At 54.8% G+C, this 17,023-nt stretch overlaps 1 protein-coding gene across 2 annotated transcripts in view; it reads left to right on the forward strand.

The window, feature by feature from the left end:
* CDH4 (cadherin 4) overlaps positions 1-17,023 on the forward strand; it is a 667,678-nt gene that overhangs the window by 464,486 nt on the left and 186,169 nt on the right. For both annotated transcript variants that reach the window (XM_035299088.3, XM_035299089.3), the window contains one exon: positions 11,262-11,488. In XM_035299088.3, coding sequence (XP_035154979.1) covers positions 11,262-11,488 — 227 coding nt within the window. The remainder of the gene's footprint in view (positions 1-11,261; positions 11,489-17,023) is intronic.

Raw genomic sequence — 17,023 nt, forward strand, 5'->3', positions numbered from 1 at the left:
ACCAGGCTGGGGCAGCCCGTGGGGGGTGCTCAGGCCTAATTCTCCCCTGTAGACTCCAGCTCCCAACTCCGAAAATGGGGTGCTCTGGGCTGTGTGGGGGCGGCAGGCGTGAGATGATACATGGACAAGAGAGCAGTGGCACAGGGAGAGGCAGGGGAGGGTGGAGGAAAGAAGGGCGGTCTCCTGGGATGCTCGGTGCTCGGTTGCTACAGCTGCTGACATCATTTAAGAGGGTCTGCCGTTGTTTCAAGGGAATTCTCTATGTTCCAAGCAGAAAATGTTCTGGGCAGTGCAGGCATTTACATGCCCAGGTGCCCAGAGTCGTGGTCCATGCCCACCAGGCTGGATCCCTGCCTCTCCCACGGCCCTCCTCCCACTCACAGGAGCCTCACCTAGTGGCTCTCTGCTTCTGGGCCTTTGCCCTTGCTGTTCCCACATCCAAGCACTGTTGCCTGACTTTCTGTGGCTACTCCCCTGGTCACGGAGGCCACAGGATGCATGCTTCCTCCCCACAGGCCCTCTGCTCCCTCATCTCCCCCACTGTCCCTGTCACAGTGACTTTGTTCATGGGTGGCTGTCTCGTGGTCTCCCCACCACACTACATGCCACTCGGGCTGACTGCCCAGCACCCAGGATAGTACGTAGGGAGGCAATGGGTATGCCATGGATGAATGGAAGGAAGGAGGGAGGGAAGGAAGGAGGGAAGGAAAGCGGGAAGGAAGGAAGGAAGCTGGCTGGCAGCCTCTGCTGGTTGAACTGTGGGTTTGAAACTCACCCACTCCTCAGCACAGTCCCAGCCACAAGCTCACCTCTGGCTCATTTGATCTTTCTCAATTCACCTAACAAGAAAAATAAAAGATGTGTTTCATAACCACAGCGCCGTTCTCCGGCATGTCCGTCTTGGGGAGACATAGCCTGCTGACCCCGTTAATGTCAGTAGGCTCCTGCCTCCGGGAAGCGGAGCCTGTGTCACTCAGGGCTCACCCCCAGTGCTGGCTGCCTCCCAACTCCTTTCACAGAGAAGCAATTAAACGTGATGAGGGTAAAGGGTTAACCTGGAAGCCTCCTAATGAGGGGAGCACCATGCCACCACGCTGCCACACCACCACACTGCCACACCACCATGCCGTGTCTCCGCAGAGGCTTTGGATCCCCATCGCTGCACCCATCACTGCCGTGTGCACCTGAGGCTGGGGGCTGCAGGGAGATGTGAAATTGCACACTAAGAAAATTATTTCCTTCACCTGGAAAAACAACGGAAGCCTGGCTCTGCTGTTTAGCAAAGGGTATAATTATGATGGCTACATGCAGGGAAGATCAAACCATGGGATCCTCAGAGTTCAGAACTGGCCCACGCCTGGGCAGGGCCCATGTACGCATCCCAGGGCTCAGAATGGGGAGTCCTTCCATGTGAGGTTTGCACCAGCTCCACGCTCTATGAAGACACAGAATTCTCAGAAAGCACCGTGGCCATGGGCTTGCAACATGCTTTGCATTGGGGCACCTACTACATAGATTCTGGGAGTGCCCAGAGCCCCAGACAGGGAGGGATGGCCTTGGTCATGACTCTGGGCCTGTGCGGGGCAGGGATTCCATGAGGGTGTGAAATTGCTTATATAGTAGCTGCGTCTCAAATGTAGTTTCCTTCAGCAAGTGGAGTCTCCTTATCACTCAAACAAGGAGCTGGAGTAGGTCATTCTGGAGGCTCCTCCTGGCCTGGCGTCCGGCCGGCGTGGGGCTGCTGGGGGCTCTGGGGGCCGAGCTAAGCCAAGACAGTTTCTCTCTGTGCTGCCAGAGTTTTCTCATCCCATCCAGCACAAGGACACTGTGCACACAGATCAACCTGGGCAGATTATTCAAGAGCCTACTCATTTCCCTCCTGAGTACCCAGGGCTGAGGCCCAGCGCAGCGCCAGCCGCCACTCCCGAGACTCTCCCTGCCTCAGTGGGCTTCGGGCAGGTGCCTGGTGTCAGGCAAGCCAGTCCTCTGGGAAAGGCTGTTGCTCTGAGGCCCCTCCGCCTTGAGTCAATGTTTCTCAGTGAGCACCGTCGTCTTCCTCAGGGACAGGAAACATGGCAGAGGGGCCGGAAAGAGAGAGGAGCCATGGAGGAGGGACCTGGGCTGATCTGGAGATCTCTGTAGCAAGGGGAAATTGTAGCGGCCTCGGGACTCCAGGGAGATGTGTGAGACTCGGGGTGCAGGTGAGGCCCCCTTGGTCACCGAGGGAGACCCGGCCCCATTAATGCTTACTCCCCCACCCTCCTCTGTTCCTCGCACCCCCTGATGGGCAGAACCGGTGGCGGGTACAGGAAGGCACCTGCAGGGACCACAGCCCAGCCCAGTGCAGACCCCCGAGGGGCTCCCCAGGGATTCGGGGACTGTGGGTCCATGGGGACCCTAAGTTTCTGCCTCCAGGCCAGCACCTTCAGGGCCCCTGGGGGGACTGAGGCCACATCTGCCTCCCCCCACCAGACCCTGCACTCCCTGATGATGGCGCCCAGGGTTGGGGCCTCCCCACAGCAATCCGTGGCTAACGGGCCTGGAGGAGTCGCCTCCCCTCTGACATTCCTCACTTGTTTCTGCTTTCGTTTCTCCTTCTTTTCCTGCCTCTTGAATTTCTCTGTCCTCAGCAGGCGTGCCTGAGAGCACATGCAGGAAGCCGGGCCGTGGCTGTCTGCTCCAGGGGCTGCAATCCTCTTTGCAGCCCAATGTGGAGGGTGTGCCTCTGGGTCCACTGCAGCAGCCTCCTAACTCAGCTCCTGAGTTGTTGGCAAGGCCAGGAAAGGCCGGAAAGGTGGGGGTCTTGGTGCGGCCTCCACTCAGGGCACTCCCTCGGACCCAGAGGCCAGGAGACTTCCCAGGAGCTCAGGGCAGCCTCTGCTCCTGTGCAGAACTCTGAGCTTTCTTGGAGTCGCCAGGTCAGCAGGCTCCACATGACGCCTCCCAGGCCAATCCCCACCCCAAAGGTGTAGGTCATCTCACCAGCTGACCGAGGTGCTTCCTGCCACCATGCTGCGTTCATTCTCATCATCCCAGCTGCCCCTGCTCCAGTCACAGCAGTTCAGGTCCTCCCTTCCTCTGGCCCGGGAACTTTGCATGTGCCATCTGCACTGCCAGGAATGTGCTCCCCAGCTGAGCCTTCCTGGGAACCTCATTCTGCTGGTGTCCATGGAAGGGTCCTGTTAGCAGGGAAGCCCTCCCCACCTGCCCACCCAGCTGACTCAGGCTCTCACGGAACTTGTGTCTTCCTCGCAGAGTGCCGCATGTCTGATGTGATGACTTGGTTCGTGTCTGCCCTGACGCACACTCTCAGCTCCACTGGCAGTCCCTGTGTCTGACATCTGCTAACTGGTGGTTCAGGAATGTGTCATGCAAATGGATGAAGGGAGGGGGGAGGGAGGGAGTGAGGAAGGGAGGGAGGGAGGGAAGAGCAAGCTGCCCTTCCTCAGCTGTGCATGTCCAGAGCCACATTCAAGACAGGCAGGATCCCTTCTTAGGGAAGCAGGATTGGCATGAGTCTGGGAGATGGAGCTGTCATGAGGTCACCTGGGGTGGGGGCCACAGAAACTCCATCCACGACACAAGCAAGACCTTGGAATGGGGGTTGCCTGGAGCCCAGGACAATAGAGGGAGACTCAGGCCCACATTCATACTGCACAAAGACGTGGGTAACAGGTGGCGGCCAGCTGTGTCCCAACCTGGAAAGGGGAAGGAGAGGGGAGGGGAAGGGGAGTCCGGACCACCCTCAACCTGTGCTTTGCTCTACGGCTGCCGAGAAGGGCAAGGAGAAGGGAGGTCGCCCCAGGACGAGTCCCAGGCTGTGGGATTCCCTGGTGCGCAGCCCTGCCCAAGTGTCCAGCGGGGATTTGTGTGGGATTCCCTGGTGCACCGCCCTGCCCGCGTGTCCAGCAGGGGGCTGTGTGGGATTCCCTGGTGTGCAGCCCTGCCCGTGTGTCCAGCAGGGGTTTGTGTGAGATTCCCTGGTGCACAGCCCTGCCCGCATGTCCAGCAGGGGTTGGTGTGGGCTCCCTGGTGCACCGCCCTGCCCGCGTGTCCAGCGGGAGCTGGTGTGGGATTCCCTGGTGTGCAGCCCTGCCCACGTGTCCAGCGGGAGCTGGTGTGGGATTCCCTGGTGTGCAGCCCTGCCCACGTGTCCAGCGGGAGCTGGTGTGGGATTCCCTGGTACGCAACCCTGCCCACGTGTCCAGTGGGGGTGTGTGTGGGATTCCCTGGTGCGCAGCCCTGCCCGCGTGTCGAGCGGGGGTGTGTGTGGGATTCCCTGGTGCGCAGCCCTGCCCGCATGTCCAGCGGGGGTGTGTGTGGGATTCCCTGGTGCGCAGCCCTGCCCGCGTGTCCAGAGGGGGTGTGTGTGGGACTCCCTGGCGCACAGCCCTGCCCGCGTGTCCAGCGGGAGCTGGTGTGGGATTCCCTGGTGCGCAGCCCTGCCCGCGTGTCCAGCGGGAGCTGGTGTGGGATTCCCTGGTGCGCAGCCCTGCCCGCGTGTCCAGCAGGGGTGTGTGTGGGATTCCCTGGTGCGCAGCCCTGCCCGTGTGTCCAGTGGGGTTTGTGTGGGATTCTCTGGTGCACAGCCCTGCCTGGGGGTTTGTGTGGGATTTCCTGGTGCACCGTCCTGCCCGCGTGTCCAGCGGGGGTTTACCTCGGCATTTGTTGCTCCTCGTGCTGCTTGGACCGCTTTGCAATCCTGCTGAATACTGGCCACAGGAGCTGAGCCCGGCCTGGCATTTGGTCCTATTTCAGAGTGGGCAGCAGAGGGTGGTCCCTGGAGGGGGAAGGATGGAGCAGCTTCTGTTCTCTGGTGTCTTCTCAGAAGAAAAAACAGGCTTTAAAATTAAGTCCATCCTGTCCAGAGTGGGAGGCCAGTGGGCTGCCCAGAACCTCAGAAGCTGGTGACCCACACATTGGAGTGAGGAGGGGGAGCCGGCCCCCAGCAGGGCAAGAGCTGGATGCCCACAGGCTCAGAATCCCGAGAGCTGGCTGCCCGCACAGGCCCTGCACGGCTCGCCCTCCCACCCCTGGGACCCCCAGCCGGACTAGGGCCCTGGTGTGACCCCACTGCAGCCTGGAGGGCTCACTCATCCCTGCCATCATCACCGGGTCACTGACCACCCTGGCCTCAGCCTGTGCAGTTCCTGGCAGACCCCGGTGTTCAGTCAGTGTTTACGGGATGGACAGCCTTGACCTTGTGTGACCTTGGCTGGGTGCCTGGCTCCCTGGAGCCTTGTCCACACCACTGAAGGATGTCCTGGGGCGTATGGCCAGAGCATAAAGACGGCAGCCGATGCCAGCCCGATGCCTGACCTGTGCCAGGCACTCAGCAAAGGCATCAGGGTGCCACATTTATCCCCTCCCAACCCTCTGCTGTCATTCCCATTTCACAGAAACCAAGACTGCACTCAGAGGGGCCACCATTCCTCAAGGTCATGGAGGCAGGAGGCTGTGGTTGGGGCTTGCACTCCAAAACTAGGGTAGGTGTGTGCAGGGCTGCTAGTGCATACCCAGCTTGCTGGGCACATGCAGCCCCGCCCCAAGGCACACACAGGGGTGCTGGGACCCTGAGGTTCCATGGCTGTGGCTCTGGTGTGAGGACAGCAGGTGCTCCCCTCCCCACCCTCTGGGGTCCACTCCTTGGGGCAGGTGGTGCTGGGCCTGCCCCCAGCGCCCAATCCTCTGCGCCGCCCCCGGCACTAGCTTTGGGGTCTACAGCAGCCACCGAGGCGGGGACAGAGGCAGGGAGGCTCCCACTGCGTGTTTAAACAATTAGATTTAATTTCTTTCTGGACCCTTCCGTCTCTTGTCAAGTTTGTTTAAAACTAACGGAAGTAATTAGCAAATCGTGGAGAGTTGAGTACGGCAGGTAGCGGCTGCAGTGCCGGTGCCAGGCAGTCATGTATCGGCCAAAAATGGAACAGGTGGCCTCCTCCCCAGGGGGATTTCCCTCCAAAGCAGGAAAGGTAGGTGCCTGATGCGCCTACATTCCACACAGATGTCTTCTCCCCCAAGCAACAACTCTTTCCTCCCCCACAATTCTTTCTGGGGCCGCAGCGTCCCCAGGGCCCACAGCAGCAGGTAGTCCTCGCTTCCCCACAGAACCCCTGCATCCTGAGGCCAGCATCCCAGCAGGACCTGAGGAGCTATAGCCTTGGGGACTTCCCAGAGGCACCACCTGGGGTCCGGTTCACACATCACCTGCAGGAAGCTCCCTCAGGACGTGCAAGTCAGAAGATCCCCACACACCCCCAGGCTTGGCATTCCCCCAGCCTCGGGAAGAACCAGCCCCCTGGCTGAGAGTGACAGACCTGCAGTCGGGCAGCAAATGCTGCTCCTCCTCTCACCACCTTCACAAAGGCGTGAAATGTCCCCGAGCCTCAGCTTTCTCATCTGCAAAATGGGGCAGTTCCACTCACCAGTGCTACCTTCCCAGGCTGGCAGCACACCCACCACGTGGAGGCTGCAGGGGCCGGGACAGGGCGTGGGACCTGCACTGGGTTCACAGAGGCGGCCTTTCAGGGCATTGTAGGTTTCTGCTGGTACATTGAGGAGAAAGTTTTCTGGGGATCCACTGGATTTTAATTCTTTCCTGGACTAAGGAAGAAATGAGGAGATCAAAAACAAAAGCATAAGAACACTAAACCACCAGCCTGGGCTCTGCTGCTGGCTCACTCGCCTTCACGCCTGGGAGGCTGCTGGCACAATCTCATTTGGGGGCTGCTTCCCATGGTGAGGGAGGTGCAGGAGGTCCCAGGATGATTCTGGGCTGAGCACAAAGCAGGAAGAACCCCCTTTCTGCCCTCAGACTGCAGGAGCCTCGGAGTGGCCAGGGGAGCCCTCACCCGGCTTCACCCTGACCCGGTGCCTGATGCTCTCCGGTCCCAGGAGAGCAGCCCAGGCCTCAGCACACTCACCAGCCCTGAGGGACGCGGGGGGACATGGGAATCCCAGGTACAAAGCCAGGGAATGAAACAGGTTACAGGTTTCCACGGGAGCCAACATCCCAGCCAGGCCTGAGCACTGGACAGAAGCCAGCTCCACCAGAAACTGCCAGAGTCACAACCTCCACCATCACCGCATCCGTTCGGATCTGAGCTGGGGCTCCCCCTGTCTTGTCCTAAGCCAGGCTGGAATGCGCCGGGAGTGGATGGCATTCTCCCTCTGGCATGCTGGGGTTGTGGCCCTCGGCCCACCTGGCCCCCAGCCAGGTGTGCACAGGATACCTGGACATGGGACAGCCCCAGCAGTGCTCAGCCTGGCCTGGCAGGTCTCAGTGGTCTCAGAAGTCATCTCATTTAGATATTCCCCAGGTCACAGGGCTCTTCAGGGCACTCAGGTCCCACCCTTGATTTCCCGGCTCCCAGCGGGGCTCTGGGCCCTGAGAAGGATGGTGGCGTGTGGTGCTGTGGCCACATGGCCCTGGCTTTCTGGGACACCAGATCTGGAGGCAGATGCTCTGTGCTGGGCCTCAGCCACTTCTGCTGGTGTCACAGGGGAATCCAGGCTGACAGCTTGGTGCTGCCTGCATTTCCTCCGCTGCCAGGACTATCTCATCTGGAAAGTAAGCAGGTGAACAAAAATGGCGGCCAAGCTTTTCCGTGGGCTGGGAGCACCCCCAGAGAAAGGGATGCCTCTCCAAGACCTGTGCCACCACCTGGCTCTGGGCAGCCAGGTTAATGTCCTTCACCTTAGAGACCCTATGGGCCTTTGTGGCCACTTCCACTATCATCCATGGCCCCTTCGCCAGCCAGGAAGGAGGCAGCAGGGCTGAGACCATTTCCAAGGCAGAAACTAAGGAAAAAGGAGGCAAGGGTCTCTGCGTCCCGTCTGGAGAGTCCAGAGTGCAGGGCCAGGTTGGGGCTGAGGCACCAGATGCCTGCCTAGAAGAGACTGAGTGACAGCGACCTTAGAGCTGAGGCCCAGGCCAAAAGGCGAAACTAGAAGGACCGCCCAGCGCCAAGGTGAGGGCAGACACAGGCTGCTCCTGGCTGCTGCAGAGGTGAGGGAAGCACAGGACTTTAAGTGCCCACAGAAAGTTCTATAAGCAGCTGCGGGGCTCTCCAGGTGACACCTCAGGATCGGACTCGAGCCATGTTCATGGAGAGGCAAAGCAGAATCCAAATAAGTGCCAGGCGACACCGCCAGAAGCATCCCCTCTTCACACGGGGATGCGTGGTGCACCCTGACACCTACACATATATCTGCACTTTTTCCATCGTCCTCCTGAAGTGCATTTAACCTTCCAGAGAGAGGTGAAGACTCCAGATATTAAAAAAGAAGCAAGAGGAAGGAAGCAGGTTGAAGAGAAAACAGTGAAAAATGGAATGTGATGAGGTTAGCAATGTCTCAGCATTGTAGAAAAGCTGGCTACAGTACTGCCTCTGAGCTTCCCAGTAGACAGAGTCAAGAAGGAAACCACATTTAGGCAATTTACAAGGAAAGACAAATAGGATATGGGGAGGAGTCCCCATCCCGAGACCTCTGACATTTCTCCCTTGGAGCTGCTCTGCACTCACTCGCCGTTTCTACAGCATGGCACAGTGTTAGCAACACTGAGTGCCGTTACAGGTACCCACATTTCACAGTTTCAAAAGGCAGTGTTCATGCATTCAGCGCCGATGTTCTGTGAATGCCCCAGCATCTCAGAAGAGCTGCCTTATTTCTCTTTCCTTCAAAAGAGGCCACCGCCTGGCAAGGCACAGGAGCAGGTATTGCTCTGAAGTTCCTTTCTTCTCCTGGAGAGCAGGTGCCCCCAACACTGGGGTCACTCAGTGACCCCCGATCTTCCGGGCCTCTCTCCAAGAGGGTGTGGGCCAGCGCTGTGTGCGTAACCGTGTCCTGAACTTTGTCCCCTGTGCTTCTTCCTTCTCTGCCAGTGGCAACTCCTGTTTTCCTCCTGCTTCTCCGAGGATGAGGACTCAGACTCGCAAATGCCAGTGGTTTGAGTGTTCAGACACAGGGCTGTGGTTTTGGGCAGAACACCCAAGTTACAGTTACACTGAAATGGGCTGTTGGGACTGCATCTTGTCACAAAGCCTGGAGATTTCTCGTGAGTAGACTAGGCCATGTCAGACACAAAGGAGAATGTCATAAAGATCTAGGAAGTGACCAGGTGCCATGGCTCACACCTGTAATCACAGCACTTTGGGATGCTGAGACAGGTGGATCATTTGAGATAAGGAGTTTGAGACCAGCCTGGCCAACATGGCGAAAGCCGGTCTCTACTAAAAATACAAAAATCAGCTGGGCATGGTGTTGCACGCCCGTAGTCCCAGCTACTCCAGAGGCTGAGGCAGGAAAATCACTTGAACCTGGGAGGCAGAGGTTGCAGTGAGCCCAGATGGTACCACTGCACTCCAGCCTGGGCAACAGAGCAAAACTCTGTCTCAAAAAAATAAAAATAAAAATCTAGGAAGCCGGTATGCGGGGGCCCTGGTGCTGTCCCCTGGTGCAAAGTCCTTGGTTCACTGGGCGGACGCCCCCGCTGGTTCCCGCCTGGCCACTCAGATGTTGGTGCTCCATTCAACCTCAAAGCAGCTTCAACGCTCGCCTAGGATGTCCCCAAAGCTGCATGCCGGTACTTTTTTAAAACTGCACCGCTGCATTTAATCCCGAAGACAACGCAAACCCTCCTGCTGCTGTTCAGTTGCATTAGTCTTATTAGGAATTTGTTTTGAGAAAACAAAGGGGCTTATTTGTGTATTTGTGCTTAAGTCTCAGCAGTCACGGAGCTGTCATTTTTATCTTTGTCAGTGACAATCGGGTGTCAGAAATGATTGATCTGCTAAGTTGTTGCTGATTCTAATTTGTTTGCCATTGGGCAAACAGTACTATAAAAGCAGTTTGGAATTTTCCTGCCACTTGAGAAAATGATGTAATGACTCCATCCTTAGAGGGGGGCTAGGTCCGGGAAGCCATAGCGGACCTTTGCCCGGGTTGCCCCCGTCCATCAGAGGAGCCACCGGCGGGGCCCTGGAGTCTGGAAGTCTCATCACTCTCTTGAACCAGACAGGGTGGAAATGCCGGGTGTCATCACATTTAAAAACATTTTCACATGAAACCCGGAGGTGGGAGGTGCCAGTGGCTGGGAAGATACCTAACGTGCACTATTTGAGACGAGGGAACAGACAGGTTATTTATTTTTTCAAGGCAGGCAACAGTAAAAGGTGAACGCAGGGGGAAAACACGTGATCTAATGTAACAGTGAGTCGCTCCTTTTGGTTTCTCAAATGAATAGTAATTAAATCATGTAAGCTGAGACAACAAAATGGCTTGAAAAACCAATCCTCCCACCATAATTGCTTAGATACCCACATTTTTATAAATACCAGGAAACTTTACCCATGGCTTTTATCAGCAGAGTGTGACACAGGCTGTGGGTGCATCGTAATTCACCACAGCTCTAGGCGACAGTCGCAAAAGCACACACGTCTAAAAAATGCACTGATGTGGTCCAGATGAATCTGCTCCTCTGGAGCTGCCTTTTGCTGCAGCAGAATGAGAGATGGCTGTGGTTCTGGAGCCGTGAGGGGAGGTTGGCCTCCTGGTCTTAACAGTTAATGCTTTTGGAAGTGAAGCAATGCACAGCACCCAGGTACCAATAGACAGTCTGCCTTCAGCTCTGTCTCCAGTTCACCAAGAGAGCAACTGGGTGGGGCCAGGGTCTTCCCTGGTCACATCTGCCCAGCCCACCCCCAAGGTGATTCGCAGGCATCAGGTCCAGCTTAGTAATAAAAAGGACTAGAAACACAGCAAAGTCGAGTTCTGCTGCCAGAATCCACCTGCCGTGGAGGAACAGTCCCTCTTGCTCCTTCCCTGGACTTAGCCTTCTTGGGGTAGAAAAACAGGTCTTTTAGGTGCTTTACAGTCTACACTGGCAGGCAGAAGATTTGCATAGGCAAGAGTAGGGGGAACCGAGGGAGTATTTCTAAGATGGAGAACACCCACCGAGCTACTGGATTCAGAGATAATAGCGGCGACGGAGAGATGCATTTACAGAGGGACAGCAGCTGTGTTGTAGGTAGAACGGAAGCTCAGCATTGCTTTTTTCTCCTCCTGTTTTAAAATCCTCTGGCTAATTCCCTAGGATTTGAGATAAAACACACCACCTTCTCAGGAGGTGGAGAAATGCGTGCAAACCTCATGCCCTGAAGCCCACTGTGGGCCTGGAGGGCATCCTGCGTGGCTGCTGCCATTGTCACCACCCTTCTGCAGGCCAGGCCAATCCTGACTGTCTCCCCCTCCTCTTGCAGTCAAGTTCAGCAGCTGTTTGGGGACCAAGGGGACACAATATGAGACCAACAGCGTGGACTTCAAAGTTGGGGCTGACGGGACGGTCTTCGCCACCAGGGAGCTGCAGGTCCCCTCCGAGCAGGTGACGTTCACAGTGACCGCGTGGGACAGCCAGACAGCCAAGAGATGGGATGCCATGGTGCGGCTGCTGGTGGCCCAGACCTCGTCCTCGCACTCCGGACACAAGGTAAGGTGTGACCGCTGGGTCTGCGCCCACGTCTAGATGACCTAGTTCCTCCTGCAGGCCCCAGGTAGAGCCTCTGCCAGGCCTCCCTCAGGATGAAACCACCTCCTCCTCGGGCTGTGCCACTTAAGAAAGGCCAGTGCCAGCTGGGCACCCCTGCCCTCTGTACTGACCTAAGCCGAGCACCCCTGCCCTCTGCACTGACCTAAGCCGGGCACCCCTGCCCTCTGCACTGACCTGAGGCAGGGCCATTGTGGCAGGAAGGCCCCCTGGGCAGGCGCACAGACCTCACACTCAGGTTAAGACCCAGGTGCCACCCACGGGCTTGACATTCTTCATACGTTTATGAACAAGGGACCCCACATTTTGATTTCCAACTGGGCACTGCAAATTCTGGAATCCCTCCTGCCTCTGAATTTTACAGCCCACCAGGCCCAGGACATCTGAAGCCTGGATGGATGAGAAGCAAGGTGGAGACCATGTGGTTGGAAGGGAACCAGTCAGAGGGAGCTGGTGAGAGAGGAATTCAGAGAGCAGGGAGGGAGAAGGAGAGAAGGAGGGGGCAAGAGAGGAAGAGAGGCAGAGAGGCAGAGAGAGACAGGAAAGGAGAGGGAGGGAGAGGGAGAGGGAGAAGGAGTGGAGGGGGAGAAAGAGAGAGCGTCACACAGACATAGAAAGTCATGCTATTCAGCATCCCACCTGCCCCCTGACTCTGCCTCCTTCTAACCTGTCTGCCTGGCTCACCTGCGTGACAAGGAAGGATGACCTCACCATCCCTTGTCCTGAGAGCTCCCTTTTACCCTGGCCTATTCCGGCAATCCACCACCAGGCTCCTGGATGGCCAATGTTCATCCCCGGCTCCCAGCTGTGAGGTTCCCAGGCCTGACAGGGAGTGGCCAGATCCCAGCCCACGCCTGATGGGGAGGTGGCCAGGTCCTGTCCCGTGCCTGATGGGGAGGTGGTCAGGTCCTGTCCCGTGCCTGATGGGGAAGTGGCAGCAGGTCCCAGCCCGTGCCTGATGGGGAGGTGGCCAGGTCCCGTCCCATGCCTAATGGGGAGGTGGCCAGGTCCCATCCCATGCCTGATGGGGAGGTGGCCAGGTCCCGTCCCGTGCCTGATGGGGAGGTGGCAGCAGGTCCCATCCCATGCATGATGGGAGGTGACAGCAGGTCCCATTCGCCTTGAGTGTCCTGGCATTGGTTGCAGCTGCTGTGCCGCCTTAAGATGTGGGGCTGCTGAAGAAGCTGTGCTGGGCGGCCTGCAGGACGGCACTGCAGAAAGCCAGCCTGTAGCCCAGCTGTTGCAGCTGCCACCTGAGGGGCCTCAGTGGTGGAAAGAACGTGTGCCAACCCCTCCAAATCCCCCCAGTTAACACAAGGCCTCTGTGGGGTCATTTGAGTTACAGTGAGCAAAGGAAATCACCACACAAGGCAGCAGCCACTGGCGATCACGGGCAGTCCCTTGGAAAAGGACCTCGGGAAGTAAAGGGTTAAGCAGATTCCTTCCTGTTGGTCTCCCAGAACCTCACAACTCGTACTATGAAAGCCTCTGAGTGGGACATGGTCTGCAAGTTTCCTCAAACTGTCTGACCAAGGAACCCTTCCCCACGGAAAGCTTGCAAGGCAGGTGTGCCAAGGAACCCACTTTGGGAAAGAAGGAACGTGTGTCATCTTCTGACTTGTTTCTTAGGTAGAAGTGGAGGTGGTTTAGGTTAGAAAAGAGAAAGTGTGACTCTGGTGAACAGTCTTCACCGCCTGATGAGCTGACCCCATGGGAAAAGGAGGTCATGTCTCCTGAGTGTTAAATCAGAGGCATCAGAACGTGCCTTTAACAGCAGCGGCCCCCAAATCCTGATCCCCACCTGTGAGTCCTGAAGATTCTAGGACAGCGTATGTCACTTTCATTCTTTCCCGAGTGATTATGACAAGCCACGCCCTGGTGAGCAAGGCAGGCCCTTGGGCAGCCTGGGGACCCCGTCCCATCATACCTGTGACTTCCAAGTTGTCCCCACATCCCCGATTGTGATGCAGAAACTTGGCACCTTGTGGGCTGAGAGCAGAGCCCCTGAGAGCCTGTCAGAGGCCTCAGATAAAGTCTCTAATTGAGAATCTAATGACACCTTTTCTTGGGCATGTTCGTGAAGTGATTTCAGAGGCAGTGAATCCCCTGACCCTCTGTGGAAGGTGCAGGCCAGGCTATGGTTACAACTAGACAGTCCCTTATGGGAGTGGGCCGTGACCCACGCCGGGCTGGCCCAAGAAGCACCCTACCAGCAGAGGAGGGGACACTGAATTCCTACCCAGGCTCAGAGCACCCAGGGAAGCCCGGCTGTGGGGTCGCTGTGGGACGCAGCCCCACATCCCTGAGACGTGACTGTTGCAGGGCGCAGTGGACCATCCCTGCAGCCCAGGAGACCCCGCCCTCCAGCGCTTGCGTTGCCAACAGTTCCTCTCCTGACTTTCTAGGACCCACTCAGACCTTGCCCCAAGTGGTATAAGCTCGTCTACCCCTCTCCACACCCTGGGAGTGGGCGCTGTGCTTGCCCCCCCCATCACACATGAGGGCGTTGAGCGTGTGACCGCAGCCCCGTGCTGCCTGGGAGACCTGATGTGTGGGAAGGAGTGGAAAGGACTTTGCAGGTGTGGCGGAGCCCAGCCTGGTGCGAGAGCAGCCCCCGGGGTGTGGGTGCATGTTGGGGCTTCTGCGACTCACTGGCAGGGAGTTTTAGGAGCATTCACACCACTCTGAGGCAAGCTGTTCTGGAGAATGGGAGAGTGATGCTACCCACGTCCGAGCCGGAGGGCATTGATATTTTGTGAGGTCATGGATGGTCCAGAGGTGGAAGACAGCGGTGTGTATGGTTGTCATTGCCTGGTCCCAGCCTTCACAGTCCTGTGCTTATCACAGCTGCAGGGCCTCGCCGGGTGGCATGGGGGCAGGAGGAGGCAGGGAGTGGGGTCACTGTGGAACTCGGCCACTTGGTTGATGCACGCTTACAGAGAGTAATGCCAGCCTCCAGCTAATGCCACCCTATAGATGATCAAGGTGACCCCAGATAGCTGGTGTCCTGGCCGCCTGCCAGAAGCAACTGTGTATCTTCCCCAGGGTGAGCTGTCACCCAGGCCCTGAGCTGTGTCCACCTTCTTTCGTCTTCAACATCCAGCACTGAGCCTCATGACTGGGCAGAGGAGGAGGGACGAGACCATAGAAAGAAGGATCGAAAGAAGTGGCAGATACGAAAGGACCCACAGAGGCTCCAGAGCATGGGGCGATCAGACAGGTTCTACAGTGACTATGCTTACTATGTTTAAGCAACTTAAATAGAAGAATTCGAGGGAGAATCAAGAGGTATAAAACAGAATTATTAATAGTTGGGCAGTTGGGAACTGAAAATCAAACCCAACAAAATTAAAAGCTCAATGGATAGCTGTATCTGCACATTTGATATGGCTGAAGAAAGAATTAGCAAAGCAAAAATATCAAAAACATTCGTGCTGCAAAGCATGAAGAGATACACAGAAGGAAAATACAGAAGCAAGCCCAAGAGGTGCTGGAGAAGTGGGGGAAAGATCTGACGTGCATGTCTGCAATATGAGGGGAAGAGGGAAAGTGGAGCAGAAGTAATTTTGAAAATACGGTGGTAGAAAGTATTCCAGAACTGAAAATATTCATCTAGGCATGGATGCAAGAAGCCCTGTGAACTCTATGCAGGAGAGATGCTTAAACACACACACATACAGTACCTAGATGCTTTATAGTAACATAGAACCCAAAGACAAAGAGGAAATCTCGGAGGCAAACAGAGAGAAAAGGCAGAGTTCCTTTGAAGGAGCAATGACTACATGCAGGCCAACTTCTCAACGGGAGCTGGGGGGGTTAGAAGACAATGGAATGAAAAAAAAAGTGCTAAAGGAAAATCGAATTGTGTCATCCAGTAAAACTGTCTTTCCAGAAGTAAAGTTGAATGAAGAAAAGCTGAAAGAATCTGTCCCAAGTGATGTTCTTCAAACACAAATAAAACAAGTTGAGGTGAACGCTCAGAAATGGAGGAATGAATGAGGAACTGGGAAAAGGCCAAGTACACAGAAAAGTAGGAATGAGCAACAGCAGTGCAGTGGCTCACAGGGTGTAAACAGATAACTCGGACTCACAGCAAAAACTGTGTGAGTGTTGAGAAGGGATCGACGGAATCAAGAGGTAGAAGTTGTTGGCATTTTTAATCAAAAATGATAAAATACTCATAAATAAGACAAAGACACTTGTCATAAAGTCTTTAGAAAATCGTATGACTAACAGAGTCCTCAGAGTCTATAAGTAGTAACATGATACATGGAAAAAATAGAATGATAAAATTATCAAGCCAAAAATGCAAGAAAAAAAAAGAGAGAAATGAAAACAGAATAGATGGCCTATACATTTCTCTTTGAGTAAGATGGCAGATTTGCAAATATATTTATAATTATAATAAGTGAAAATATATTTGGTATAATTTTAAAAAACAAATCGATGGATAAGGATAAATCCATCTCACTTTGGGAGGCCGAGGCGGGTGGATCACGAGGTCAAGAGATCGAGACCATCCTGGTCAACATGGTGAAACCTCGTCTCTACTAAAAATACAAAAATTAGCTGGGCATGGTGGCGCACACCTGTAGTCTCAGCTACTCAGGAGGCTGAGGCAGCAGAATTGCTTGAACCCAGGAGGCGGAGGTTGTGGTGAGCCAAGATTGCGCCATTGCACTCCAGCCTGGGTGACAAGAGCGAAACTCTGTCTCAAAAAAAAAAAAGAATCCATCTGTATGCAGTTTTTAAAAGATACATCTGAAAGTTATAAAAGGCTAAAGGTTAGCAGCAAAATCCTAGAGAAATAAATACCATGCAAGTATCAACCAAAAGGCAGTTGGTGGACTCTGTTAATATCACACAAACAGAATCGGAGGAAAAAGGATGCTGTGCAAGGAGGGACACTTCATAGATAAACAATTCAAGTCACCAAAAAGATGCAGGAATCCTAAATTCACATGCACTTAATAATACGACTTCAAAATATTTATGCCAAAATTGACAGAAATAAAAGGAGAAATAAATATGCAATCAGTGGTAAATTTTAACAAACATTTCTTAGCCAGTAATAGAATAAGCAGAAAATAACAGTAAGGAAATAGATTAGAATCACACAATTAATAGATCTGACTTTACTGAGACAAATAAAAGCACAGAATCCAAACATTGCTAAATACACTTGATTTTTAAGTATAGACAGAACATTTACAAATATTCACCAAGCAAGTCCCAACACACTTCATTGCCTTCGAGCAATTCTCAACATACTTCAAAGGTTTAAAATCAAAACATAGTTTGTTTTCTTAACTCGGAGCAATTAGGCTAGAAATCAGTAACAAAGAACGTAACTGGAAAATCCCCATAGATTTGGAAGTTAAGTAAAAGCCTTCTCATTAACCCTTGGGCAGAAAAAAAAACACATGTAAATGAGTGAATATTTTGAACTAAGTAATAAAACTACTGGGATGGAGCTAA

The sequence above is a fragment of the Callithrix jacchus genome, chromosome 5, assembly GCF_049354715.1.
Source record: "Callithrix jacchus isolate 240 chromosome 5, calJac240_pri, whole genome shotgun sequence".
Taxonomy (NCBI): Eukaryota; Metazoa; Chordata; class Mammalia; order Primates; family Cebidae; genus Callithrix; species Callithrix jacchus.